Source organism: Sorex araneus, chromosome 1, assembly GCF_027595985.1.
Source record: "Sorex araneus isolate mSorAra2 chromosome 1, mSorAra2.pri, whole genome shotgun sequence".
In the NCBI taxonomy this organism is placed as follows: Eukaryota; Metazoa; Chordata; class Mammalia; order Eulipotyphla; family Soricidae; genus Sorex; species Sorex araneus.
Window position 1 is genome coordinate 8,773,554 of NC_073302.1, and position 24,101 is coordinate 8,797,654.

Here is a 24,101-nt window from a genome sequence, read left to right on the forward strand (position 1 = left end):
TGCCCCTCGTGTGCCCCGGAGGCCCCCAGAGCACCAGGGACCCTTGCCAGCATCTACTGTATCGCGGGCCCCTGCAGCAGGGAGGACCCCGGAGTCCGTGGCAGCCCCTCGGGCCTGCGTGGGGCACCTCAGAGCCCAGGTTTCTCCCACCCCATCGTCCTGGGCAGGTACCAGGCTGCCCCCTGGATGCTGTCCAAGCCAGCTGTCCCCCCCTGGTGGCGGGGACCAACCCCCGGGCTCCTCTGAGCACTGCAACTTTCCGGCTCCCTCTGGACTGAGGGGCAACCCCCTGGGTGATGTTTGTGCAGTCAAGCCTCGGGTAGCCAGGGAGTGGCGTGACCCTCGCAGCGCCCCCTGGAGGTGGAGGCCGGCGGGGAATCCCAGGGACCCAGTCTCTCAAGCTGGGTGTCCACAGAGGGCCCTGGGCTGAGGAAAGGGCCCTGGGCTGAGGAAAGGACCCGTTGGAGGAGCCCCCGGCAACTCCTGACGTCAGTGGGGACCTGCCCCTCTGAGATGCAGGGGGCGGGTGAGCCGGGACCCGGCGTCCAGAGTGTTGAGGGTTAAATGGCCCCGTCACCCCAGTCACCGTCGCTGTCTGCCCCGGGAAGTACAGACGCCAGAACCTTCAGAGCTAGGAGGAGGCGGAACGGGGTCTCCCGTGGTGGGGCTCCACCCCAGGTGTCCTCGTGTCTGCTGAGAACACGGGTTTGCCAGGTCTGACTCGGGGCCCAGCCGTCTCCTCCTCCTGCACTTCAGAAGCAGGGTCAGCTGGCCCGGTGGCGGGCCCCCTCCTATCCCAACCCCCCCTTACTCCCCAAGTTCCCTAGGGACTCTGCAGGCCCCCGGGGTGCTGGGTCAAGTCCTCCGGCCTGAGGCGGGAGAGGGCTTCCTGGCCTTGGCGCCTTGGTACCCTGGCACGGCAGGTGTGGGACCCCCAGAAGCCTTCAGGCCAGGTCCCTCAGCCGTGGGAGCTGACCGGAGGCGTCGAGGCAAGAACCCCACAATTGCAGGGGCTGGAGGTGGGCGGGGACACAGCTGCTCCTTGGTCCTCGCCAGCCCCCCAGCACCCCCTCCCTGCACCCACACTCAGCTCTGCCCGCGGAGCCAAGTGTGTCTGACGCTGCACCCCCCCTGTCCCTGGCTAAGGCCCCCTTTTCCCACGGCCCTTCAGGGTGGGAGTCGCCCCAGGAGCCAGGGAAGGGGCAGGAACGGGGCCCTGGTTAGAGCCTGACCTGGCCGCCTAGCGATGATGCAGCTCGGGCCATGACACTTGTGCCCACAGTCCTGTGCACCCACAGCAATGACAGGAGGGTGACAGGAGCCGCGTCTCAAACATCTGCACCACATCTGCCAGCTGGCAGTCCTAGAGATCCTGCGCACACACACATGCATACACAGAAACACAAACGCACACAAGCACGCAGGCACACCCATGGGCACATGCACACGTGGGAACAAATAGCCCACGCAGACACACCCAAGAACACCTGTACACACACACACATACTTGCATACCCTTTGTTACACACGTAGGTGAGGTACACATGCACAAGTATACACCTGCATGGTCCATGCACGCACACATGTACACATGCACACACATACACGTGTGTGCATCACAGCCATACATCCATGCGCCAAAGACACACAGTCCATGCATGCACATTCACACATGTACATTCACTCTCAGGCATGGGTGTGCACACAGGCACACTTGCACACGTGTACATGCACGCCTGTGCACGCACATAAACTCCCCTGGGTCCCTTACTGATGGCCCTAGGCCAGACGGGAAGGCCTGAGGGGCTCGCGGTGTCAGCCCAGCTTCCCTGAGTGCCCCCTTTGCCTCTTCCCTGAGGAGGCAGAAGCAGGGCTCCTCCATCAGTGGGCAGTGGAGCCCCCCAGAGGGATCCAGGGACTGCTCCCCTCGGCTGAGAGGAACGTTCGGCCTCCCAGGAGGAGCCTAGATGAGTCTCTCCTCGGGGGGCACCTTGAGGACACTGTCCATCTCCAGCCGCGCCCCGGCCACCTCCTGCTGGCTCGGGCTGTAGGTGCCCTCGGACTGGCGGCGCTTGCGGGCGGCCAGGATGCCCGAGAGCAGGCTGAGGAGGAGGAGGAGCAGGCAGGCGCAGGCGGCGGGCACGGCCACCTCCAGCAGCGGGAACGGCAGCGACAGGCCCTCCTGCAAGAGACGCCACACACAGGACAGTGCCCAGTCAGAGGAGGGCAGGTGGGACAGACGCCCCAGACGGCAGGACAGATGCAGAGATGCAGGACAGATGCCCCAGAAGGCAGAACAGATGCCCCAGATGGCAGGACAGATGCAGAGATGCAGGACAGACGCCCCAGAAGGCAGGACAGAGGCCAAAGACAGCAGGACAGATGCCATAGACGGCAGGACAGATGCAGAGATGCAGGACAGATGCCCCAGACGGAAGGACAGACGCCAAAGACAGCAGGACAGATGCCCCAGATGGCAGGACAGACTCCACAGACGGCAGGATGGTGCCCGGTCAGCACATGCTCGAGGACAGCAGGGAGAGCACGAGCCGCTCCTGGGCCCGGGAGCCGCCCGTGGGAGAGTCTGAGTCCGGCCCCAGGCTGGAGCAGGGCGGGCAGAGTGGGAGGTGGGGGGGAAGGTAGGAGGAAGGGGGGCGGTGGGGGGTAGGCACAGACACTTCCTGGCCCTGAGCTGAGGCAGTGCGAGGGAGGCAGCCCTGCTACGGTGTTAAAGTTGGCCTCTGGCGTGGCCCCAGCCCCCAGAGCAGGGCAGGGGACAGCACTCGGTGCCCAGTGAGAAAACAGGCTCTGCCCTGGGGGCCCAGACTCAGGCCCGTGGGAGGCAAACCACAGGGCCGGCTGCCCCTAGCTCCCCCGTCCCCCAGCTCAGCCCCTGCCCCACCCCACTCACCGCCACTTCACAGTACCGGCCTGAGAAGCCGGCGCTGCAGAGACACTCGTAGACCCCATCCGCCGCCTGGCAGGTGCCCCCGTTCAGGCAGGGCTTGGCATCACAGGGCACCGGGCACCTAGGGAGGCGGGGGAGGGTTCGTGAGAAAGCTGCTTTCCCAGCGGCGTCACCCCCCAGCTCCTCGGCCCCCACCATATGCCCACTGTCCCACCCGGGCACCGGGAGGGGACCTGGGCTGGCGCTCCCAGCTCCCCTCCCCCACCAAACCCACGGAGTCCACCCTAACCAAAGCTCCCGGGCGCCACCCTGACTCAGGTGTGGTCCCAGCAGGAAGGGGGTCTGGGGCACCCCAGGAGGGCAGGCCTGAGTGACTGGGGTGGAAGGAACACCCCCCCAGCCCGCCATGCCACACCTAGCACCCACCTGGAGCTGGAGAAGCCCTCGGGGCACGTGCAGTTGGACCCTCCAGGCGGCTCCTCACACAGGGCTCCCCCAGGGCAGGTGGAGTTGAGGGCGCAGTCTCCGGCCAGGACAGGGGACCTGGGGAGGAGGGGGCACAGAGGTGGGGCTGGGGGCAGGAGGCCTGGCTGCTGGCCCTCCACCCCCAGACCCCCGAACCCTGAGCCTCTGGGGTCCCCTCCGCGGGCTTCAGAACCACCAGGTCCTGGGGGCTGGAGCAAGAGCACAGCAGGTAGGGCGTTTGCCTTGCACGTGGCCAGCCCGGGTTCGATTCCCAGCATCCCATAGGGTCCCCTGAGCACCGCCAGGAGTCATTCCTGAGTGCAGAGCCAGGAGTAACCCCTGTGCATAATCGGGTGTAACCCCAAAAAAGAAAAAGAAAAAAAAAGAACCACCAGGTTCTACAGCGCCAGACCAGCAGGGCCGAGGCGGTGGAGTAGGGGTAGGGGGGTCTCCACCCGTCACGGGCTGCTCCTTTCCCACCAGTGGGAGGCGGCAGGGAGCGCTCACTAGTCTCCGCAACTGGGGGTGGGGAGGGGGCTGCACGGCAGCTGCCAGCTCCAGGGGGCATCGAGGGGCAGAGAAAGGGAGAGGCGAGCCCCGGGCTGCACCCCCACCTGCAGCGGCGGCCGGCGGGGCGGCAGGGGTCGGCGCGGGCCTCGCAGCGCGGTCCCTCCCAGCCGGGGCGGCAGGCGCAGGCGACGGCGTCGAAGAGGTCGAGGCAGGCGGCGCCGTGCAGGCAGGGCGAGGGGCTGCACACGGGCGCGCCATGGCAGCCGAGGCGGGGCGCGGGCGCGCCGGGCGGGGCGGAGAAGGGCGCGCGGGCGCCGGGGGCCGCGCCGGGCCGCGGGGCCGCCAGGGGCAGCGGGAGGCCGCCGAGCGCCACGCGGCCCAGGCAGCCCGTGAAGTTCTCGGCCAGCCGCACGCGCGCCGCGTCGGGGCCGCGCAGGAGCTCCAGGGGCCCGGCCAGGCCCCGCAGCGGCACCGGCGTGGCCGCGCCGTCCAGCCACAGCAGCCAGCGCGACGCGGCGGCTGCCGGGCGCTCCCGGGCCAGGCGCACGCGGTGCCACGCGCCGTCCGACACGCGCGGCCCGGGCGCGGGCAGCACCGCCCCGCCGGCCGGCCCCGGGCCGCTGCGCACGGCGGCCGCCAGCGAGCCGTTGCGCACGCCCAGCCACACGGCCTGGCCGCCCTTCTGCGCCCGCAGCAGCCCGGCCTCGGGGTCCCGCGTGCGGAAGGCTAGCGCCAGGCCGCCCAGCGGCGACGACACGTTGTCCCCGCTGAACTCGACCGGAGGGCCCTCGCGGAAGGTGGCCTCGGTCACGCCTGCGGGGAGGGGAGAGGGGGCGCTGAGCGGGGTGGGGAGGGGGGCGCAGCCTACCTGCAGCGCCCGCGCCCATCCATCCCTGCTCTCCCGTCCCCTTCCTTCCAGACGCCACCCCTGTCCCCGCATCCCGCGCGGGCGCCGAGCAGTGCCTGGAGCCCGCGGTGCGCATCCAATCTCCCGGGTGGGCCAGCCCCTCCCCACCCACACACACCCCCGCGCCAAGTCGCCCCGTCTCCTCGGCGCTCTCGGTATCTGCACAGTGAAACTTTGTTCAGCACTGGCCTTGCTCCGTTTACAGCCCCGCGGACCCGGAGATAGCCCGACGGGCCGGAGGGGGTTGGGGCCCCAGCATGGGCACGGAGTACGCGGGGAGAGGACCCCCCCCCCCACTCCTCAGCTCCACCAAGTGTGATCCAAAATCAAGAGGGCACATTCTTTTTTCTTTTCTTTTTCTTTTTTCTTTTCTTTTCTTTTTTTTTTTTTTAAAGAAAAGAAAACCTTGCCTGGGCCCAGAAAGATAGTAGAAGGGGATAAGGTGCTTGCCCGCATCCGGCCAGCTGGTTTGAATCTTGGCACAGTCCAGAGAGAGGAAGGGAGGAGAGGAGGAGGGAAGGGGCAGGAAGGAAGGAAAGAAGGAAGGAAGGAAAGAAGGAAGGAAGGAAGGAAGGAAGGAAGGAAGGAAGGAAGGAAGGAAGGAAGGAAGGAAGGAAGGAAGGAAGGAAGGAAGGAAAGAGGAAAGGAGGGATGGAAAGAGGGAAGGAAAAGGAAAGGAGGGAAGGAAGGAGGGAGGGAGGAGGGACCCTGTCCTCCGATCTCCCCCTCTGGCCTTGCGGGCCTGCTCCTCTACACTCACCTGTCTTTGTTGGGCCTCTGCCTCTCTCATTAGCCCTCATCTCCTCCAGGAAGCCCCACCCTCTGCCCTCTGGACACAGGGGCTGGAGCTGTGAGCCTCTTGGTCCCTATCTGTGAGATCTGGCCCCACACCCAGCCTGCCCCCCCCCCCCCCCCCCCCGTCATCACATACTCACAGACAAATCCCCCAGGCACCTCCTCACAGGTGGCGGGCGGGAGGCAGGGCTGCCCGGGACACCACAGCGGCTGGGCACACGTTGGGCCTGTGAAGTTGGCGGGGCAGGTGCAGTGAAAGTCATTCCAGGTGACAAGGCAGGTCCCGCCATTGAGACAGGGCTCAGACTGTTGGAGAATCAGGCAGGGACTGGCTTGGTTTCCCGCCCAGGCAGAGAAAGCCCTGGGCACACCCACTTCACAGGTGAGGAAACTGAGGGTCAGAAAAGAGAAAGGCCCAGCCAGGAAGGAGCAGGGTCAGATCTCACAGTCCGGCTATCTGGCCCCAGGGCTGATGTTCTGTGCATTGAACTGGGGTGTTTCCTGCAGGAAGGTGGAGTCTGGGGAGGGGAGATGGAGGGATGAAGGGAGATGATGGAAGGAGGAAAGGAACGAAGGGAGGAAGGAGGGAGGAAAAGAAGGAAGGAAGGAGGGAGGGAAAGAAGGAAGGAAGGAAGGAAGGAAGGAAGGAAGGAAGGAAGGAAGGAAGGAAGGAAGGAAGGAAGGAAGGAAGGGAGGGAGGAAGGGAGGGAGGGAGGGAGGGGAGGGGGAAGGAAGGAAGAAAGGAGGGAGGAAGAAGGAGGGAGGGAAGGAGGGAGGGAAGGAAGGAGGAAAGGAAAGAAGGAAGGAAGGAGGGAGGGAGGGAGGGAAGGAAGGAGGGAAGGAAGGAAGGAAGGAAGGAAGGAAGGAAGGAAGGAAGGAAGGAAGGAAGGAAGGAAGGAAGGAAGGAAGGAGGGAGGGAGGGAGGGAGGGAAGGAAGGAGGGAAGGAAGAGAGAGGGAAGAAAGGAGAGAAGGAAGGCAGGCAGGAAGGAAGGAAGGAAGGAAGGAAGGAAGGAAGGAAGGAAGGAAGGAAGGAAGGAAGGAAGGAAGGAAGCAGGGAACCTTGAGGAAGGAGGGGAAGGGCTGGGGGCTAGAGACCCGAGGGCTGGGCCCCTCTGAGGTGGGCCCCACCCTGCCCCTCCCAGCAGAACCTGGGAAAGGTCCGGCCCTTCCTTCCCAGCCACCCGGTGCTCCTGCACTCACGCTACACACATCCTCGGAGACGCAGCCAGTGGTGACATTCCAGGCCTGCCCGCTGCCCAGCTGGCCAGGCTGGCTTGAGTTCCCCAGTGGCCACGGAGACAAGAGGAGGTGGAGGCCGTTGAGCCGCAGGTCCTGGAGGCAGCCTCGGAAGTGGCCCCCCCAGGGCCGGGCATCGGCGGGGAGGAGCCGGCCCCCAACGGTCACCTGCTGTCCCCAGCCCTGCAGCGGGTCGGCCCCGAGGCTGAGCGTCACCAGGCGGCGGAGCCCGTCGTCCCAGTGTCCGGGGAGCTCCCGGGGGGCGGCGACGCCGGGAAGCTGGGCCCAGACGCGGCCCTCCCGCAGGAAGACCGTGAGGGTGGCCGTGGAGTCGGACTCGTTGGCGACCTGCAGTAGCAGGCCGGCGCGGGCCCGGGTGCGCAGGAAGAAGGACACGGTGAGGTTGGGGCGTGGTGGCTGCGGAAGCAGGAAGGTGACCACACTTGGGGTGTCCCCCAGGCCGAAAGTGGCCGCAGGAACCTCTGCAGGGAGATGGGGGGGCCCAAGGTGAGACAAGCAGGCTGTGGTGGGCGGGGCCTGGTGCCTAGGGGCGGGACCTGGTGTCTGGGCGGGGGCTAGTGTGGGCGGGTCCTGGTGTCTGGGGCGGTGCCTGAGGTGGGCGGGACCTTGCCTGGGGCCCGGGGTCTGGGACGGGGCTTGGGGCCCCTCCCACCCGCTGGCCCCTCACCCTCCATGCACGTGGGGCCCAGGTACGGCCGGGGGCAGGCGCAGCGGAAGTGGGTCCACAGGTCCTCGCAGAGCCCTCCGTGGGCGCACGGTGCCGGCTGGCACTGCGGCCGGCGCTCACAGCCCACGAGTACGGTCCCGTTCAGATCCTCGGGCAGCAGCGGGACACGCCCGTCCACACGCACATCCTGGAGGCAGCCGGCAAAGGCCGAGCCGCCCAGCTGGACGGAGTTCAGCCCGGTGGGTGCAGGGGCCGTGGAGGCCGTAGGGCTGGGGGCCACGGGGCCGGAAGCCACACAGAGCCGGGCAGGGCAGCCCTCGTGCCAGAGCCGCAGCTCCAGGACCCCGAGGCAGAGTGTCGCCTCCACGCGGTGCCAGCGGCCATCGTTGAGGGTCAGGTCTGGCAGCCGCAGGACCAGCGCCACGCTGCCGAGTGTCCAGAGCGTGGCCTGCAGCGTGGCCGCCGCCAGAGCCAGCTCCAAGCTGCCCTGGGCGTCAGTGCGCCTGGCCAAGGCCCCGGCGGGAAGCGTGGTGCGGAACCTCAGCGCCAGACCCAGGGGGCCCCCGGCTGGCACGGATGCCCACGCGGGGGCCCCGGCCACCACGGAGAAGGTGGTATTCTGGCCACACAGAGGTCCGTGGGTGCCAGGCGGGCAGCGGCAGGTGTAACCGTGAACTCCGGACTCAAAGGTAGGTGTGCAGGTGGTCGCAGGGGGGCAAGGCTGGCCCCGGCAGCCAGTGAGACGCACGGAGCAGTCGTGTCCACCCCAGTCCTCCCGGCACCAGCAGATGTAGCTGGCCACAGCGTCCTCACAAGTGCCGCCGTGGAGGCAGGGCCCCGATGCACAGTCGTCCACGTCTTGCTGACACGTCAGACCTTCCGGGGGAGAGCAGGGTCAGGGTCTGGAGCCGAAACTTCCAGGCCTCACACGACGGGGATATCATTACCAGAAAGGGATCCGAGCTCTCCTGCTGCTGCCCGCGGCCCGAACACAGGGCCTCCTCTGTCTGCAGGCCCGTGGAGGTCAGCATCCTGTCCTCTCCTCGCCTCTCCCCAGGCCTTCGGTCCTCTTGCCCTTGGGGCGCCCCCCCCCCGGCTCCCAGCTCCTTGCTCCTCAGCACCCGCGATCCACTTTGAAAGCCCCACCAAGTTGCTCCAGCTCCTCTGCTCTGTCCCAGACTCTCAAGTCTCTCCCCTGCTCCTAAGAACCTTGACCTACTTGTCCACGCTCACCGCTGTTGGAGATGCCTTATCCTTCCTTACTCTGCCTTCCAAACTCCTACTCATCCCACAAAGCCCTGATTCAAAGTGCTAATCCGGGGCTGGAGAGATAGCACAGCGGGTAGGGCGTTTGCCTTGCACACGGCCAACCCGGGTTCAAATCCCAGCATCCCATATGGTCCCCTGAGCACGGCCAGGGGTAATTCCTGAGTGCAGAGCCAAGAGTAACCCCTGTGCATCGCCAGGTGTGACCCAAAAAGCAAAAAAAAAAAAAAAAAAAAGTGCTAATCCCCTCAGAGATCTCCCTCTCACTACCCCAACCCCAGTGAGCCGCATCCCTTCCAACTCCTTGCCCACAGCACCCCCTGAATCCTACTGTTTTTTTTTTCTTTTGGTCCTGCCGGGGCTACTCCCGGGCCTGGACTCCCAGTGGTGCTAGGGAAACCATGAAGGGCCCAGGGAGCACCTAGGGGCCTCCTGCTGCAGCCCCATGCTCTGTCCCAGCCCCGAGGACTGTATTGAAGGCTTCCTCAGCTGTCATCTCCCCCAGGGACCCGAAAACGTCCTCAGTGGCCGGCCAGCTACAGGCCTGGCGTGGCTTTTGTGGACAGTGAGGACAGGAGCAGGGAGAGGCCACTGTGGCATCAAACAGACCCTCACTCCAGCCCTCCCCCCAGTCCTCCTGATACCCAACCCCCTGCCCCCGGGGCTCCTGTCCCCCCTACCCCCGGCCCCCCTAACTCTGTAATCACAGCCCCCAGAAGGGGTTCCCAGCCCCAGCATGGCCGAGGAGTGTCCAGCCTGACCCCAGTTCTCCAAACCTTCCGGGACCAGCCCCCAGGGAGCCCCCCCAGCCCTCACCCCCTCCGCCCCCGGTGCGGGGGCCCTGCTCCATACCTGACAGGAGCACCAGGCCACCCAGGAAGGCACCCAATGCCGGTGGCCCCATGGCCTCCGCGGCGGCCGAGCGACGGGCGGGGGCCCTGCTCCGTCCTCCAGAGCCGGCTCAGGAATGCCCGGCACTGGCCTCCCCCACGCCCGGCCCGGCCCACAGGGAGGACGAGCGTGGACGCAGCCCGGCCCGGCTGCCACAGTCCCCCTCCCGCTCCCATCCGCCCGCATCTGACCTCCCTGTCACCCGCCACTGAGCTCAGAGCGGGGAGGAGCCGGGCTGTGGGGCCACAGCGGAACCGGGGGTAACACCCCCTCCCTGAAGCCTCCCTAGAGCCTTGTGGGGCTGGGTGACCAAGGGCGGAGGTGCTCCCCCAAGGCAGGAGCCCAAGGTGGCACCCCAGGGACGGGCAGGACCCGACCATGACCACGACCCACAGGGGGTGCAGGACAGGTTCACAGGGTCCCCAGGGGCAGTGGTCCTCTAGGGTGGGGACACCAAGCCCATGTCTCGGTATGGATGTCAGGGATGGTCACCGCATCCTTGCTGTGTGTGGGGGGAGGTGGGGGGGCATGCCAAGGGCTCTGTCCACTGGGGAGAGGAGGCTGCACGCAGCAGGAATGTGGGCTGCATGGAGGAGGCATTCCAGGGGGGCAGGGATACGCAGGGCGTGCGAGGAGCACAGCACGGAGCGGGGTGAGGAGACTCCAGGGAATGGGCAGTCTTGCTGCACCCCTGCCCTACACACCCCAGCGCCCCAAAGCTTAACCAACTCCCTCTTGCACCCCCCATTCACTCTGCTGCTCTCCTCCTGCCTGGGCCTTTGAGATGGGCTCCTAGCTCACCCTCTGGAGCTACCTCCCCACCCCACTACACCCCTGCTGCCAGGACCACACTCCTGGCTCCAACCCAGACCCTGCTCTGGGGTCAGCCCCAACCGCCCAGCCTGCACGGTATGGAAGAGGCTGGCCTCCAGCCTCCAGCCTCCAGCCAGCATCACCCAGGGTGGACGCCCCAGCAGCGCACCCCACTCCGGCTGGCACAGTTCCAGCTGCAGCCTCCGTCCAGGCTAAGGCCCTCCACGCCCACCCCCTCCGCAGCCGGGCCCCAGCTCTCAGCAGCCACAGGGGCCACTGCACCCACCCGCAACCCCCACATGCCTGCCGGAGAGCCCAGCTTACCCGACACCCCTCACCCCTCCCGCCCCACCCCGTGCCAGCCCGCCCCCATGCACCTGTGTAGCCGTCCACACAGCGGCACTGGAAGCCGTTGGGCAGGTCCTGGCAGCTGCCTCCGTTGTGGCACGGCCGGGAGGCGCACTCGTCCACGTCCACACCACAGTCGTCCCCTGCAAGAGGCCCAGCTGTGCCCTCCCGAGCACCTTCTCGGCAGCCGCAGCTGGAGGGGCCCATCTGATTGTTTGGGCTTTTGTCGGGGGAGGGGGAGTACTCAGGGCTGGCTTCTAGTTCTGCTGCCCACCAGGGGTCACTCCTGAGAGGGCTCAGGGCGCCTGGGACTAAACCCTCAGCCAGCTGCATGCAAGGTGAGCGTCCTATCTGCCTGGACCATCTCACCCGCTGCTGCTGGGCCCATTTTATAGCTTGGAAGACTGAGACCACCCCCCTTGCCAGGTGCTAATACTGGCCAGGGGCCTTGGGTCTCACCACCAGCAGCCCTCCCCTCTGCAGCCCTGCAGCCCTGAGAAGTGGGACTCACCCTCAAAGCCAGGAGGGCAGCGGCACAGGAAGCCAGCCGCGTGCTGGAAGCTGAAGGGGCCGGGGAAGGCGGCCTGGGCCCCGCCGTAGAGAGCCGGGTCCGAGCGCTGCAGACACTGACCCCCGTGCTGGCAGGGATGCGCCGCGCACTCATCCTCGTCCACCTCACACTGCTGACCGCTGTAGCCTGGAGGTGCACACAAACGAGGGTGTCGAAGCACGTGGGGGCGGGGGTGGCCCATTTGCAGTGTCCCCTTGGCCGGTCCGGGGCGGGAGGAGTGACCGGTGGACAACCCTCCCCACTCTGCGTGCTATTACTACATTCCTATCAAAGCGAGCGTGCGCCAGGCCCTGTGCCCACCGCTCCCGGGCCCCCTCACAGCGCCCCTGCGCCGGCGGCCCTGATGAGCCCCTTTTGGGCAGATCAGGAAAGCGAGGCTCCAAGAGGGTCCGTGATGCGCGTGGGGACCCCCGGAAGGCGCAGAGCCGGCGCGCGCGCGCCCCCACCTGGCCAGCAGAGGCAGCGGAAGCTCCCAAGGCCGTCGAGACACGTGGCATTGTGCGCGCAGGGCGCGGACGCGCACTCCAGCACCTCCCGCTCGCAGCGCGCGCCCTCGTAGCCCGTGTCTGCGCAGTCGCACCAGAACCTGGAGGGCAGGGCACACCCGGAGCTGAGCGCCAGCCTGGCTCTCGCCACCGCCCGCACCCCACCCCGTCGCCTTCCCCCGCGCTGCGCGTCTCACCCGTTGACCAGGTCGTGGCACGCGCCCCCGTGTGCGCACGGCTGGCTCTGGCACTCGTCCAGGTCCAGCTGGCAGCTGGTGCCCGCGTAGCCGGGGGCGCACACGCAGCGGTAGGAGCCCACGCCGTCCAGGCACGACCCCCCGTGCAGGCAGGGCCCCGAGGCGCACTCGTCCACCTCCTCCTCGCAGGTGACGCCTGGGACACAGACAGACAGACAGATGCACGCCCAGATGCCCAGACAGAGGCCGCGCCCCAGCCGGGCCGCAGACGGGTCACGGGGAAGGACGAACTAGGCAGAGCATCCGCTTGGCCGCCTCATCCAGAGCAGGTGTCCCTTGAGCCGGCCGCGGCGTGGAAGCAAGACAGAACATTCCTGGGCCCTGCAGCCCGCGGCTGTCTAGCCGGGGAGACAGGGGTTAGGTCAATATTGCCCAAAAAACAGGATCAGGGTTTCCATTTTGAGCAACTCAGCGCGGGGTGGGGAGGGAGGGGTGGAGTCCTGGAACCTGTAAAAGCAGGAACCAGAGTGGGGCCCAGGAGCGAGCAGGAAGTTTCTCGCCTTGCTCGCAGGGGCCCAGAATCCATCCCTGCCACCACAGCATGGTGGGGTGGCCCCCCCTCAACGGAAAACAAGAAAAACAAGTAGACAGCAACCAAAAGAACCAGGGGTTCAGCCTGGGGGTTCTGGGGATACTGGGAGGCTCTTGGAAGAGGCGCCTTTTAGGGACCGAGGGGCGTTCTCCAGGCTGGCATGGAGTAATGCCAGGAGGAGGCAGGGAGAATGGGGGCATATGGAGGGACAGAGGGGAGGGCGCTGGCCATGAGGCAGGCGTGCAGGGCAGTGGCTGGTCTGGAGGGTCTGTAACCCAATCCGGGCTTGTCCTCAAAGGGAGGCAGCTGGGGGACAGGACTGGAGACACTGTCGCATCACCACCCTCTCTGCATCCAGGAGACGGTCTGAATGGCTGAGCACAGGCTTGGCAAGGAGAAAGGGTTCAACCCTCAGCACCATACGATTCCCCGAGCAGGGCAGGGCAACCCCGCCCCCAGCACTGGGCAGGAGTAGCCCCAAGACGTCCAGATATGCCCCCCCCATGAAAACTCACTCTGGAGGCTTCACAGAGCACAAGGACGGACCCCAGGGAAGGAACATGCCAGGGTAACCTGCTCCTCGCAGCCTGCCCCGTGCACCCTGGCTTCAAAACTGCCAGACCCCAGGGCCCTGGGATGGAGCTCCAAGGCAGACACGTGGGAGGCTCCGGGCTCCATCCTAGCACCGGAAACCCAAAATCAGGGGGGCCAGAGGGATAGTACAGCAGGCAAGGCGCTCCCCTTGCACACAGCCCAACCAGGTTCAATCATACCCAGGTTCAATTCCTGGGACCCCATTTGGTCCCCTGAGCACCGCAGGGAGTGATCCCTGAGTGACCCCTGAGTGCAGAGCCAGGAGTAAGCTCTGAGCACTGTTGGGTGTGGCTTTTTTTTTTTTTTTGCTTTTTGGGTCACACCCAGCGATGCTCAGGGGTTACTCCTGGCTCTGCACTCAGGAATTACTCCTGGCGGTGCTTGGGGGACCATATGGGATGCCGGGGATCCAACCCGGGTCGGCCGCGTGCAAGGCAAACGCCCTACCCGCTGTGCTATCGTTCCGTCCCCTGTTGGGTGTGGCTTTAAAAAAATGAGGGGGGGGCCGGAGCAGTAGCATAGCGGGTAGGGCGTTTGTCTTGCACGCAGCCGACCCAGGTTCGATCCCCGGCATCCCATATGGTCCCCCAAGCCCCGCCAGGAGTAATTCCTGAGTGCAAAGCCAGGAATAACCCCTGAGCATCGCTGGGTGTGACCCAAAAAGAAAAAAAAAATGAGGGGGGAAAAGAAAAAACCCTACGGCTCTAGTGCTAGGACCTTAGTCTCCATCCTGGACCAAACAGATGCCATTTCTCAGAGAGAGAGAGACAGAGACAGACAGAGACAGAGAGAGAGATAGAGGCCTGGGTGTGGAGTGCTGTCCGGCCCCCTGGAGCCCGGTGGTCATTACAGATTCTAGTGGCCCTGCCCCTGTCCCCTCTGTGGATTAGGCCCAGAGGCCCAGCAGGTTCCAGCTGGACCCTCCCCCTATGCCGTCCCAACTCAGAGAGCCCAAAGGACAGCCCCCCCCCCCCGCCAACCCGCCCATCCCAGCCTCTGTGCCAGGGGGAGCCAGGCCCAGGCTGCCTGGAATCTCTCCTCCCCGGCCCGGCTCCATGGGGGAGGGAAGCGGGAGGGAAATGAGTCATGGCAGATTCTGCCTCTCACCGCCCGACTCCCCCGGAGAGCCCAAGGCCCCGAGCAACCCTCTTCCAGGTGTGTCCACGGCCACACCCCACACATGGGGAGCAAAGGGCCACTCAGGGAGCCCAGGCACCCACAGACACGGACACGCACAGAGGCACACGGGGGGGGGGCACGCGCACACACAGATGCATGCACACACACACACAGAGGCACGCAGACACAGGCACACATGCATGTGCACACATGCACAGACGCACATGCACACACGCATTCATGCACACACAGCAGACTTGTGCACATGCACACACGTACACGTGGGCACACTCATGTACACACATGCATTCATACACACATGTGCACACGCACAGACTCGCATGCACACACTCGTACACACACACACACACATACACACAAGCTGCACATGAGCCTGACTCTCCCCACCGCACCCCCACCTCCTCCACAATGCTGAGAACCACCCGAACCATTTGCAGGATCCTTTTCTGTTCTGCTGGCTCCCCAAGTGTGATCCTGGGGCCTGGGGCCGCTTCCGGTGATACCTGGCTCGCCAGGTCAGCAGTTCCATGCTAGCCCCCAAGGACGTGGTGCTGCTGGGGCCCAGGATTGGGGCTCCACCCGGCAGTGCTCAGGACTCCAAGTTCATTTCCCTCCGTGCGCCCCGCGCCTTGCTGCCAGCCCGCTCTGAGACGGAGTCTGCCTCCGCACCCCGGGCTGGTCCCCTCTGCTCTGGTCCCCTCATACTGCCCCTGCCCTCTGTGGGCTGAATGCAGGTTCAAGCAGGGCCCCCAACCTCCGCAGAGACTGCAGGGCAGGCTCCCAACTGCTCCCCGAGACACCACTTTCCCACCGCTGTGGGCACAGAGTGGGCACAGCCCCTCTGGAAGGGGCTGCAGACACTTCTACGCGGTCACGTTTGAACCAGACTACAGGGCTATAGGGGGGCTCCCAGAGGGAGGAGCCCACATCACCCCAACACGTTGGGGGCACATACTCTAGAAACTTCCACCGAATCAAGGCCATGTACACTCCTATCTGGAGTCAGCAGATCCTGGCAATATCCAATTTCTTTTCTCTTTATTCTCCCTCCCCTCCCCTCTGCTCCTACCCCCTCCCGTCCACATCTCTTTCTTTCCTTTCCTCTTATTTGTTTTCTTTCTTTCTTTCCTTATTTCTTTTTCTTTCTTTCTTCCTATCCTTAAAAAAAAAATGTAGGGGGCTGGAGCAATAGCACAGCGGGGAAGGTGTTTGCCTTGCACGCAGCCAACCCGGGTTCGATTCCCAGCATCCCATAGGGTCCCCCGAGCACCGCCAGGAGTAATTCCTGAGTGCAGAATCAGAAGTAACCCCTGTGCATCACTGGGTGTGATCCAAAAGGCCAAAAAAAAATTTTTTTAGGGCTTCTGTTGGTGTTCAGGCCTATTTGGTGCTCAGTGCTCACTCCTGGAGGTGCTCAGGAATGGCCCCCAGGGCTCCCACTCCCACGCATGCTCACTGTCCCTTTGGGCCATCTCCCCTGGACGTGTCCTCATGAAAGCCAGACCAGACGGTCTGCTCTCTGCTCTCACCAGGAATACCCACAAGGTGTCTCCACAGCGCCAAGGGATGGAAGTAACCGTGCTCAGTGCCCATCCTGCCCGGGGCTGTGCCAGCCCTCCCCACTCACTACCCAGTTGGCCGGAAAAGTCTCCGTTCTGGAGCAATACCCAGAGAGGCTACACCCCAGGGCTGGTCGGTCGGGGGCATGAATTGGCACCAAAGTCAAAGCAAGGTCGTTCCCGCGGGACCCACCTCCCCACCTCCTCCCGGGCTGCTGTCCTTACCCGCATATCCCAGGGGACAGTGGCACTCGAAGCGGTCAGCCAGGTTGCGACAGGTGGCCCCGTGGCGGCAGGGCCTGGATGCGCACTCGTCGATGTCCAACTCACAGCGGGGACCCTGGAACCCAGGGACGCAGTAGCAGCGGAAGCCCTGGCTGTCTGGGGCCAGGGGCACACACAGAGCGCCGTGGTGGCAGGGCTGGCTGGCACAGCCTCCGGGCTCAGGGGGCGCACAGGTGTAGCCACCATCGTCGGCAGCCTGGCACCGGGTCCCCGGCGTGCACGGGGCTGAGGCACAGGCACTGGGGGGCTCCGGAGATCCCGTTCCTGCGAAGAGAGGGGCACGGGCTGGGCACCCCCTACTCCCGCCCCGCCCCAAGGCAGCCCCCCGACTGGCCACGGCTTCAGAGACCTGGGCGCTTGGTGCCCTGGCAGCAGTCAGCACCTGAACCCCAAGAATCTGGACTCCACTGCCCCCCCCCCGGTGCCCATCCCTCACCACCCCCCACGGGCATAGCAGGTCATGTCATGTTCCCCGGGTGGGAGACAGGCCCGGAGAGAAGGTAAGGAGGGCTCGGGGGATCTGGGCGGCGCCCACCTGAGGGGAGCCGTGTACCCCTGAGCTCCCTCACACCCACTGCAGGGCGGTTCCTTCCAGGAAGGGATTCCTCCCCCAGCCCCCGCTGCTGGGGGTCTGGTAACTTCATCCCCCGTGAAACTGGAGCTGGAGGACTTCAAAGGCAGAGCCCTGCCCGGCCCCTCTCCTGCCCTCCCCACCGCCCCCCTGCAGCCCAGACCCCCCATCCTCCATCACAAACGCCTGATGGCCGGCCTGCCAAGGTCACTGGGTATGACTGTGCAGGTCACTGGAGCCACACACAGATGGGGGGGGGGAGGAGAGACAGAAAGAGAGAGAGGAAAGAGGAGAGAGAGAGAGGGAGAGAAAGAGAGAGGGAGAGAGATAGGGAGAGAGAGGAAGAGACAGAGAGGGAGAGAGAGAGGGAGAGAGAGAGGGAGAGAGGAAGAGAGAGGGGAAGGGAGGGAGAGAGAGACGGAGAGGGAGGAAGAGAGAGGGGGGAGAGAGAGGGAGAAAAAGAGAGAGAGAGGGAGAGAGGAAGAGAGAGAGGGAGGGAGAGGGAGAGAGAGAGAGAGAGAGAGCACCTTCCCTCCTCCTCTGAGTATCTCCCTGTCAAGCCAGGGTTAGAGTTTATGCTTCTGGGGGCCAGGGTGGTAGCTCAGCGGGTGGGGCGCTTGCCATGTCTGTAACCAACCCGGGTTTGAGTCCCAGCACCCCATATGGTCCCCTGAGCCTGTCAGGAGTAACCCCTGAGTACAGACAGAGCCAGGAGTAACCCCTGAGTGCCAGGTGTGGCCCCAAAACAAAACAAACAAAAAAGATTTTTCCGGTGTGTGTGTGTGTGTGTGTTTTACAGGGCCCAGACACCTGCCTGCATGCAGCTGACCCATGTCCACCTCAGCCTGAGCCCAGGTCCTACGTGGTCCCCCCAGAGCTGCCCCCAAGAGCAGAGCCAGGACTGTGCTCCCCCCTCCTGCTGCCCCCCGCCCGTACCCCCAGGTGTGGCCCTGCAGTGCCAGCTCTGACAGTGACCAGCTCTGAGGCCTTGGGCAAGGGCCCCCACCCCCAGCCACGGTCCTGTGCAAAGAGGAGCACAGCCAGGACGAGCGAGCACAGGAATGATGGGCGGGAGGGGAGGGGAGGGGAGCGCCCCCCAGGGCAGCCGCCCTCAGAGCCCCCTCCTCCACCCAGGTTGTCATCCAGACAAGAACCAGGCCCGCTTCTGGCCCTGCGCTCCCCTCCCCCGGCCTGGTGAAGACCCCCAGATAAGGCCAGCAGCCTCTGGGGTCATTCACATTCCAGCAGGCAGGCCTGGCCCCCTGCGGACCCCCCACCTTCCCCGGCCAAGGCCGGCAGGACAGCAGGCAGCGACTCAGGGAACCACCCTGCTGCCCCCTCACCCCCCTCCCCACCCCAGTCCCGGGCGCAGCTCAGGGGACCCGGAAGGGACCGGGAGGGGTCCACCAGCCTCAGCCTGAGCTCCTCTCAGTTGGGGGCAGTGAGTCCAGCCCCGTGTGTCCAGAGCTGAGCCTGAGGGCAGCCCTTCCTCCTGCCACCCTCTCTGTCCATCCCACGGGGGCCTGGTCCCCAGGGTGAGAAGGGCAGGTGAGGCCAGAGTAGCTCCGCCTGGGCAGGGGCAGTCAGCTGGTGTGTGGGGACGGTGTCCCTGGGGTGCCTGCCCCAGCGGCAGCATGGTGGATCCCGGGGGACACAGCAGTGGCCTCACAGTGTGTGGCCTCACACCCCCCTCCGGAGCGGTCCCCATCTGGGACCCCGCCATGGGCAGTCAGGGGAGACAGCTCCTGGGGGGCTTAGGGGGAAAGCCCTTCACCACGGGGAGCCCCCAAGGGTCCAGCCACAGGCCACCGAGGGAAGGAGCTGTCTGTCCCCCGAGGCAAGCGCCAGTGACCAGTGTAGCCAGGGGCTGGGGTGGCCCGGCTGGCTCCCTTAGCAGGTGGGGACAGGGGGCTCAGGTCCACACCTATAGCCTGGGGTCAGCTTCCGGGGTCTCTGCCACCCGCACCCCACCCCCACCCCACTCCTCGGTGGGGTGGGGTGGGGATTGCACCTTGGGGAGCGGCATCCCGCCCGCCTCGGGCCTCCAGGGAGTTGAACGAGGGGGGACGTGACCAAGGAGGGGCCGGGCGGAGGGGGCGGGGCCTGTTGCCAGGGCAACGAGGGGCCTGTGCTTATCTTTGCAAATCCCCCCTGACCTCCCGGGCTGCTCGCCGCGACCTGGGGGTGGGGCGGGATTAACCGGCGCTGGGGGCGGTCGAGGGGGGGGTGGGCGGGAAGGACGCATGAGAATCCCCCAAAGGCCCGGGGTCCCCGCGGGCAGGGCTGGCACCCCGACCCTCAGCATCCCAAGCAGAAGAGGAGGCGACGCCGGAGCAGAGCCCCCCGGTGGGATGCAGGGGGTGGCCCTGGCTTCGCGCCTCCCTGCGCACCCGGCGCCCCCTTGGCCGCGACTTCCTGCAGCGTTTGCTCCATCCTGTCAGCGCATCCTGCATAGCTGCCCCCAGGCCCCGGGCAGGGTCCCCACAGCCCCTCCACCCGCCCCCCCACCGGGAACGGGGGCTCCCACAGCAGCGTGGGCGAAAGAGGGGCCCCTCCCTGTTCCTCCAGACCCAGCTCTCGGGACCGGAGAGAGAGTCCAGCTGGCAGGACGCTTGCCTGGCATGCAGCTGACCTGGGTTCCAGCCCCCGCAGGCCACAGGGTCCCCGGAGCCCACCACGAGTCATCTTTAGGCCCCAAACAAAAATAAACCAGTTCTCCACAGACACACACCACACTGGACTTGCAGGAAGCAGGCCCCAGATGGACTGTCCAGCACCTGTGAAGAGCCCGTGAGTCCTGCCCACAGCCAGGGGGGCCAAGATGCCCAGGGCAGAAGTGCCAAAAACCCAACTCGCCAAAGCAGAAAACCACAGAGCAGCTAAGTCGGGAGCACTGCGTCCATGGGGCTCACCCCCTGAATGAAAGGCATCGTCTGAGCTGGTTCATCATGACGGAACAGCGGGGAGGGCACTTGCCTTGCCAGGGTAGACCCCTGGCACCACACAGAGTTCCCCAAGCCCCAAGCCCCGTTCACTGTGAGCCCTGAGGGGCTGGAGCGATAGCACAGTGGGGAGGGCGTTTGCCTTGCACGCAGCCGACCCGGGTTCGATTCCCAGCATCCCATATGGTCCCCTGAGCACTGTCGGGAGGGAGTAATTCCTGAGTGCAGAGACAGAAGTAACCCCTGTGCATCCCTGGGTGTGACCCCCCCTCCACCCAAAAAAATCAGAACAAAACAGTGAGCCCCGAGGGGCCAGAGCCACAGGACAGCAGGGAGGACGCTTGTCTTGCCCCAGCATGGCATCCCAAATGGTCCCCCCAGCACTGCCAGGATTAGTTCCTGAGCGCAGAGCCAGGAGGAACCCCGGAGGCATTGTTTGGGGTTCCTATAGTGGAGAAGGGACAGCGGGACGGGGTGAGGGTCGCCACTCCGGTGAGGCTGGCGAGGCTGCACAAGATACAGCCAGAATATGAACCGCATCCTCGAAATACAAATCGTCGGGGAAAAGGAGCTCTACTGTTAGAGTTTATATCAGAACGAAATCCTAGTTTATAACCATGCATACATGAAACTCGTATGTGATGTTTTCTCAATTAAAAAACTATTTGGGGGGGGCTGGAGTGATAGCACAGCGTGTAGGGCGTTTGCCTTGCACGCAGCTGACCCGGGTTCGATTCCCAGCATCCCATAGGGTCCCCTGAACACCGCCAGGAGTAATTCCTGAGTGCATGAACCAAGAATAACCCCTGTGCATCGCAGCAGGGTCTGACCCAAAAAGAAAAAAAAAAAACCTATTTTTGAAACAAAGTATCCCTTGCTCACTTGGCAAAACCATCTGGCTACAGTAACAGGTTGCAGAGCTGCTGTGGGTGATGTGCCGCTCTGTGCCCTGCGGGGTGTGCCCCAAAGTTTCCCACCAGGAAGCAGAATAAGTAGGGGGCTGTCTCTGACCCCGCGGTGGGTTTGCAACTCTAGCTTCCTGGGGTAGTGGGGCTTCTGTGGGGTTGCAGCAGGCCTTGCCCTGCTCCAGGGTGCCCCGTGCGAGCTGGGCCCAGCCACGCGCTGGCTCTGGGATCCTGACTGACCCTCTCTGGGCCCCCTTTCCCTCCTCTGCAAAGGAGCAGGGGCTGGAGCAGCCGCCAAGCTCCGAGGCCTGGGATGGGGACTCAGTTCTGTCCCGCCCCTTCAGGGCTGCAGTGTCGCCTGTACCCAGCTAAGCCCCACTGGGGTGCACTGACGCACCCCCAATTCCTCCTGGGAGTGGCGGGTGCTGCCCAGCCCAGCCCCTGTGCTGCTTCCAGGAGGGATGAGGAGTCGCCGCCCCTTTGTAAGCCAGGCTCCCCAGGGGTTCGGAGAAGGGGGCCAGGGAGGGGAGAGCCCCATTGTCTTTGGGCATGCTTTGGCCTCTCCATAGCAACCAGCCCGGGCTTGGTGACAGAGTGGGCCCCGGATGGAGGGCAGCGGGTAGGGGTGGCGGCCGAACAGGGGCCCGCCAGAACCCTCCGCCTCTCTGGGGTGGAAACGGATTTTCCCTGCTGGTAGTCAGTCCTTGCAGACTGGATCCCCCACCCCCACCCCGGGTTTCCAGACCTCCACTGGGGGGGGGGGGTTCTACCCAGAATCTGCAGGGGGCCAGGGTGAATGTTTGCAGTGCGCGGGCCCACTGTGTGCTTACTGGCCGTCACGTGTGGTCATGCACACGTCCACCTGCTCGAGGGGGTGTGCCGGGTGCAGGGGTGTGTGTGCAGGGGCTGCCCGAGCAGCAGGAGATGAATGAAAGCTGTGATCCAGCCCCCCCCAACCGCACCCCAAGGCTCCAGGTGGAGGGAGGGGGGAGGCTGGAGCCCCATAGCCCAGACCCCCCCCCATATTGGGCTCCCTCCCTCAGCCTGGGCCGGCGGGGGTGGGGACTTCCCAGGCCTGGTGCCTGTAGCTATAGTGACCAAGACAAAGGTCCCCCCCCAGCTCCCCCCTCCAGGAGGAATTCCAGGCCTGCACACGCGTGAATCCACCCAGACAAAAGCAAAAGCACTAGCGCCCGGCCGGCGGGGTCTGGCTGTCGGAAGCCCTTTCAGTTGGGTCTGGAATGCGGGGGAGGGGACAGTACGTCAAAGGGACACGGGAGCAGGTTCAGCGGCCCCGCCCTGCGCGCCCGGGCAGGACTGACCCACATGGGGAGGGACTGCGGACACCGGCCTGCCCCGGTCTCTTTCCCGCTCTCCCCGGGGCGCAGAGAGCAGGACAGCTCAAGCCTCGGGGCTGCGTCCACCCACAACTTGCACAGGGAGTCGCTCAGCGCGCGGGACACAGTTCACGCTGGCCTGGGACAGCCCACGGCCTGCAGCCCACCCCCCACCTGCAGCACCCAGGACTACTCCAGCCCCAGGGACCCCTGCAGCCCCCACAGAGCCTCCCCCATCCAGAGCTGCCCCCAGAAGTACGTTCTCCGCAACTCCTGCCGGCCCCCCGCAGAGCACGCCCTGGAGGGCCGACAGACCCTCCCCCAGACCCCCTCCTCCAAAACCTGTACCCCCACTCACCAGCCAGGAGGGCGAGGCCAGAGGCCCAGGGGAGCAGGAGCAGAAGGACGGACCCCCCAGGGGCCCGGGAAACCCCCCTGGCCAGCGCCATGGCAGCGCTCGGCTTGGCGGCTATGGGAACCGGGCAGCCGGGTGCCCCCTCCTCCCTCCGACCAGCACTAATGCGGTGGACAGAGGCCGGCCCGCCCTCTCCTCCCCAGGGCCTCCCAGGGCCCCGCCTCAAGCCTCCCTGGGCCAGAGGGGAGGGTCCGCCTCCGGGATCCCCAGCCCAGGACTCCAGCCCGGCCAGGCCCTGGTGGGTCTGGCTTTATCTCACACACACACACACACACACACACACACACACACACACACACACACACACACACACACACACACACACACACACACACACACACACACACACCTTCTCCCCTCCTGCCTCCTAGGGCCTCCCCGCCTCCTCTTCTGTTCTGGCAATTCCCCCCCCTCCCAGCCTGGCGCGCCCCCCCCACCCCCCCTGCCTGGGCCCCGCCACTCCCACCCACAGCCAGAGCCCCCTCCCAGGACTGCCTCCAGGGAGGGCTGGTCTTGGGCTCCTGGTGTCCCCACTCAGACCAGTCACACAGCACAGCCCTGCCCCGTCTTCCTCTCCTGTGCCCCCCACCAGACCCCTCTCCATACCAGGCCAATCCCATCTTTTCAATCCCCCCCCAACTCCCCACCCCCCACCACTTGAGAAACTTCACTGCCCACCAGGGGTTCTAATCCAGAAGGATGAATGCATGTACACACACACACACACACACACACACAGTTCTTCTCAGGGTCTAACCTTCCAGCCTCCTGCTACACTGGATATGGGCTGCCTCCAGGCTGGCCTCCCGGATAGGGAGGAACTTGCTTGGATGGAAAGAGAGGCTGTGGGGGGGACCTGGCCCCCAGGTTCCCACCCTGGTTCATCCAAAGACACCTGTGCACAGAAGTATAGCTCCTTCCCAGCCCCTCAGCACTGAGGCAGTGTGTGTGCGTGTGTGTGTGTGTGTGTGTGTGTGTGTGTGTGTGTGTGTGTGTTTGGGGGCGTGCCCAGCTCTGGGCAGTGCCCCGGTCCAGGTCAGGCTGGGGAGCCCTGGGCAGCACTGACCCAGCTCCAGGCTGGATGCCGGGTCCCGTTTCCACCCGCTACCCTCCGCCACGCCGCCTCTCTGGACCCCCTGCAGAGCCCAAGCGCTGAGCACGTGATTTCCTTTCGGCCTCAGTTTCCACAGCTGCGCGAGGGAAAGACTGAGCCGGCAGAAGCAGCAGGGCCGGCTCTCTTGGGGCCGCCTCTCCGAGCTCCAGAGAGACCCAGGAGCCCCGGGGAGGGTCTCCAGGCTTCTTCAACTCCCCCCTACCCGGGTCTCGGGACCCCCATGCCTAGAACCCCCAGATTAGGACCGGGATCCCCTGCAAGCCCCGCCCCCCGCTCGGTCCTGCGGCCGCCACGCGCCCCCTGGTGGCCGGTCCTGGGAACGTCTTGCGAGGTCATGGGGGTGGGGTGAGGGTAGGGGTGCGAGGAGGAGGTGATTTTGGGGGAGTGAAACGTCAGGGGCAGAGAAAGCGGGAGGCCGGGAATCCCTTGGCAGGTGGGATCGAGGTTGGGGAGCCCCACGTCCTGCAGCCCGACCCCCTCCGCATCCTCGCCCTCAGTCTCCCACCTCCTCCTTTTCACTGTCCCCTGATCCCATGGGGGTGGGGGGCAATGCGAGCTGCAGCCCC

General features: G+C 65.3%; 1 protein-coding gene across 1 annotated transcript; it reads right to left on the reverse strand.

Annotated features, from left to right (window-relative positions):
- Positions 1-101: 101 nt before the first annotated feature.
- On the reverse strand, positions 102-22,497 carry CRB2 (crumbs cell polarity complex component 2). The gene is made up of 13 exons (XM_055142974.1): positions 22,365-22,497; positions 16,192-16,515; positions 12,082-12,277; positions 11,846-11,985; positions 11,340-11,525; positions 10,858-10,971; positions 7,511-8,386; positions 6,787-7,304; positions 5,726-5,891; positions 3,988-4,696; positions 3,335-3,451; positions 2,912-3,029; positions 102-2,182 (listed from the first exon to the last, which is right to left on the reverse strand). Exons 1-13 carry the CDS (start codon positions 22,453-22,455, stop codon positions 1,964-1,966), a joined length of 3,774 nt encoding a protein of 1,257 aa, XP_054998949.1. The 5' UTR covers positions 22,456-22,497; the 3' UTR covers positions 102-1,963.
- Positions 22,498-24,101: the final 1,604 nt, after the last annotated feature.

Excerpts from the sequence above, each read along its gene's own strand:
- CRB2 (XM_055142974.1), bottom strand. The coding sequence starts at position 22,455 with ATGGCGCTGGCCAGGGGGGTTTCCCGGGCCCCTGGGGGGTCCGTCCTT. Across the intron at positions 11,526-11,845 it reads CCGCTGCCTCTGCTGGCCAG|GCTACAGCGGTCAGCAGTGT; the intron begins GTGGGGGCGCGC and ends GTGCACCTCCAG. Across the intron at positions 4,697-5,725 it reads GGTGCCTGGGGGATTTGTCT|GCGTGACCGAGGCCACCTTC; the intron begins GTGAGTATGTGA and ends CCCTCCCCGCAG.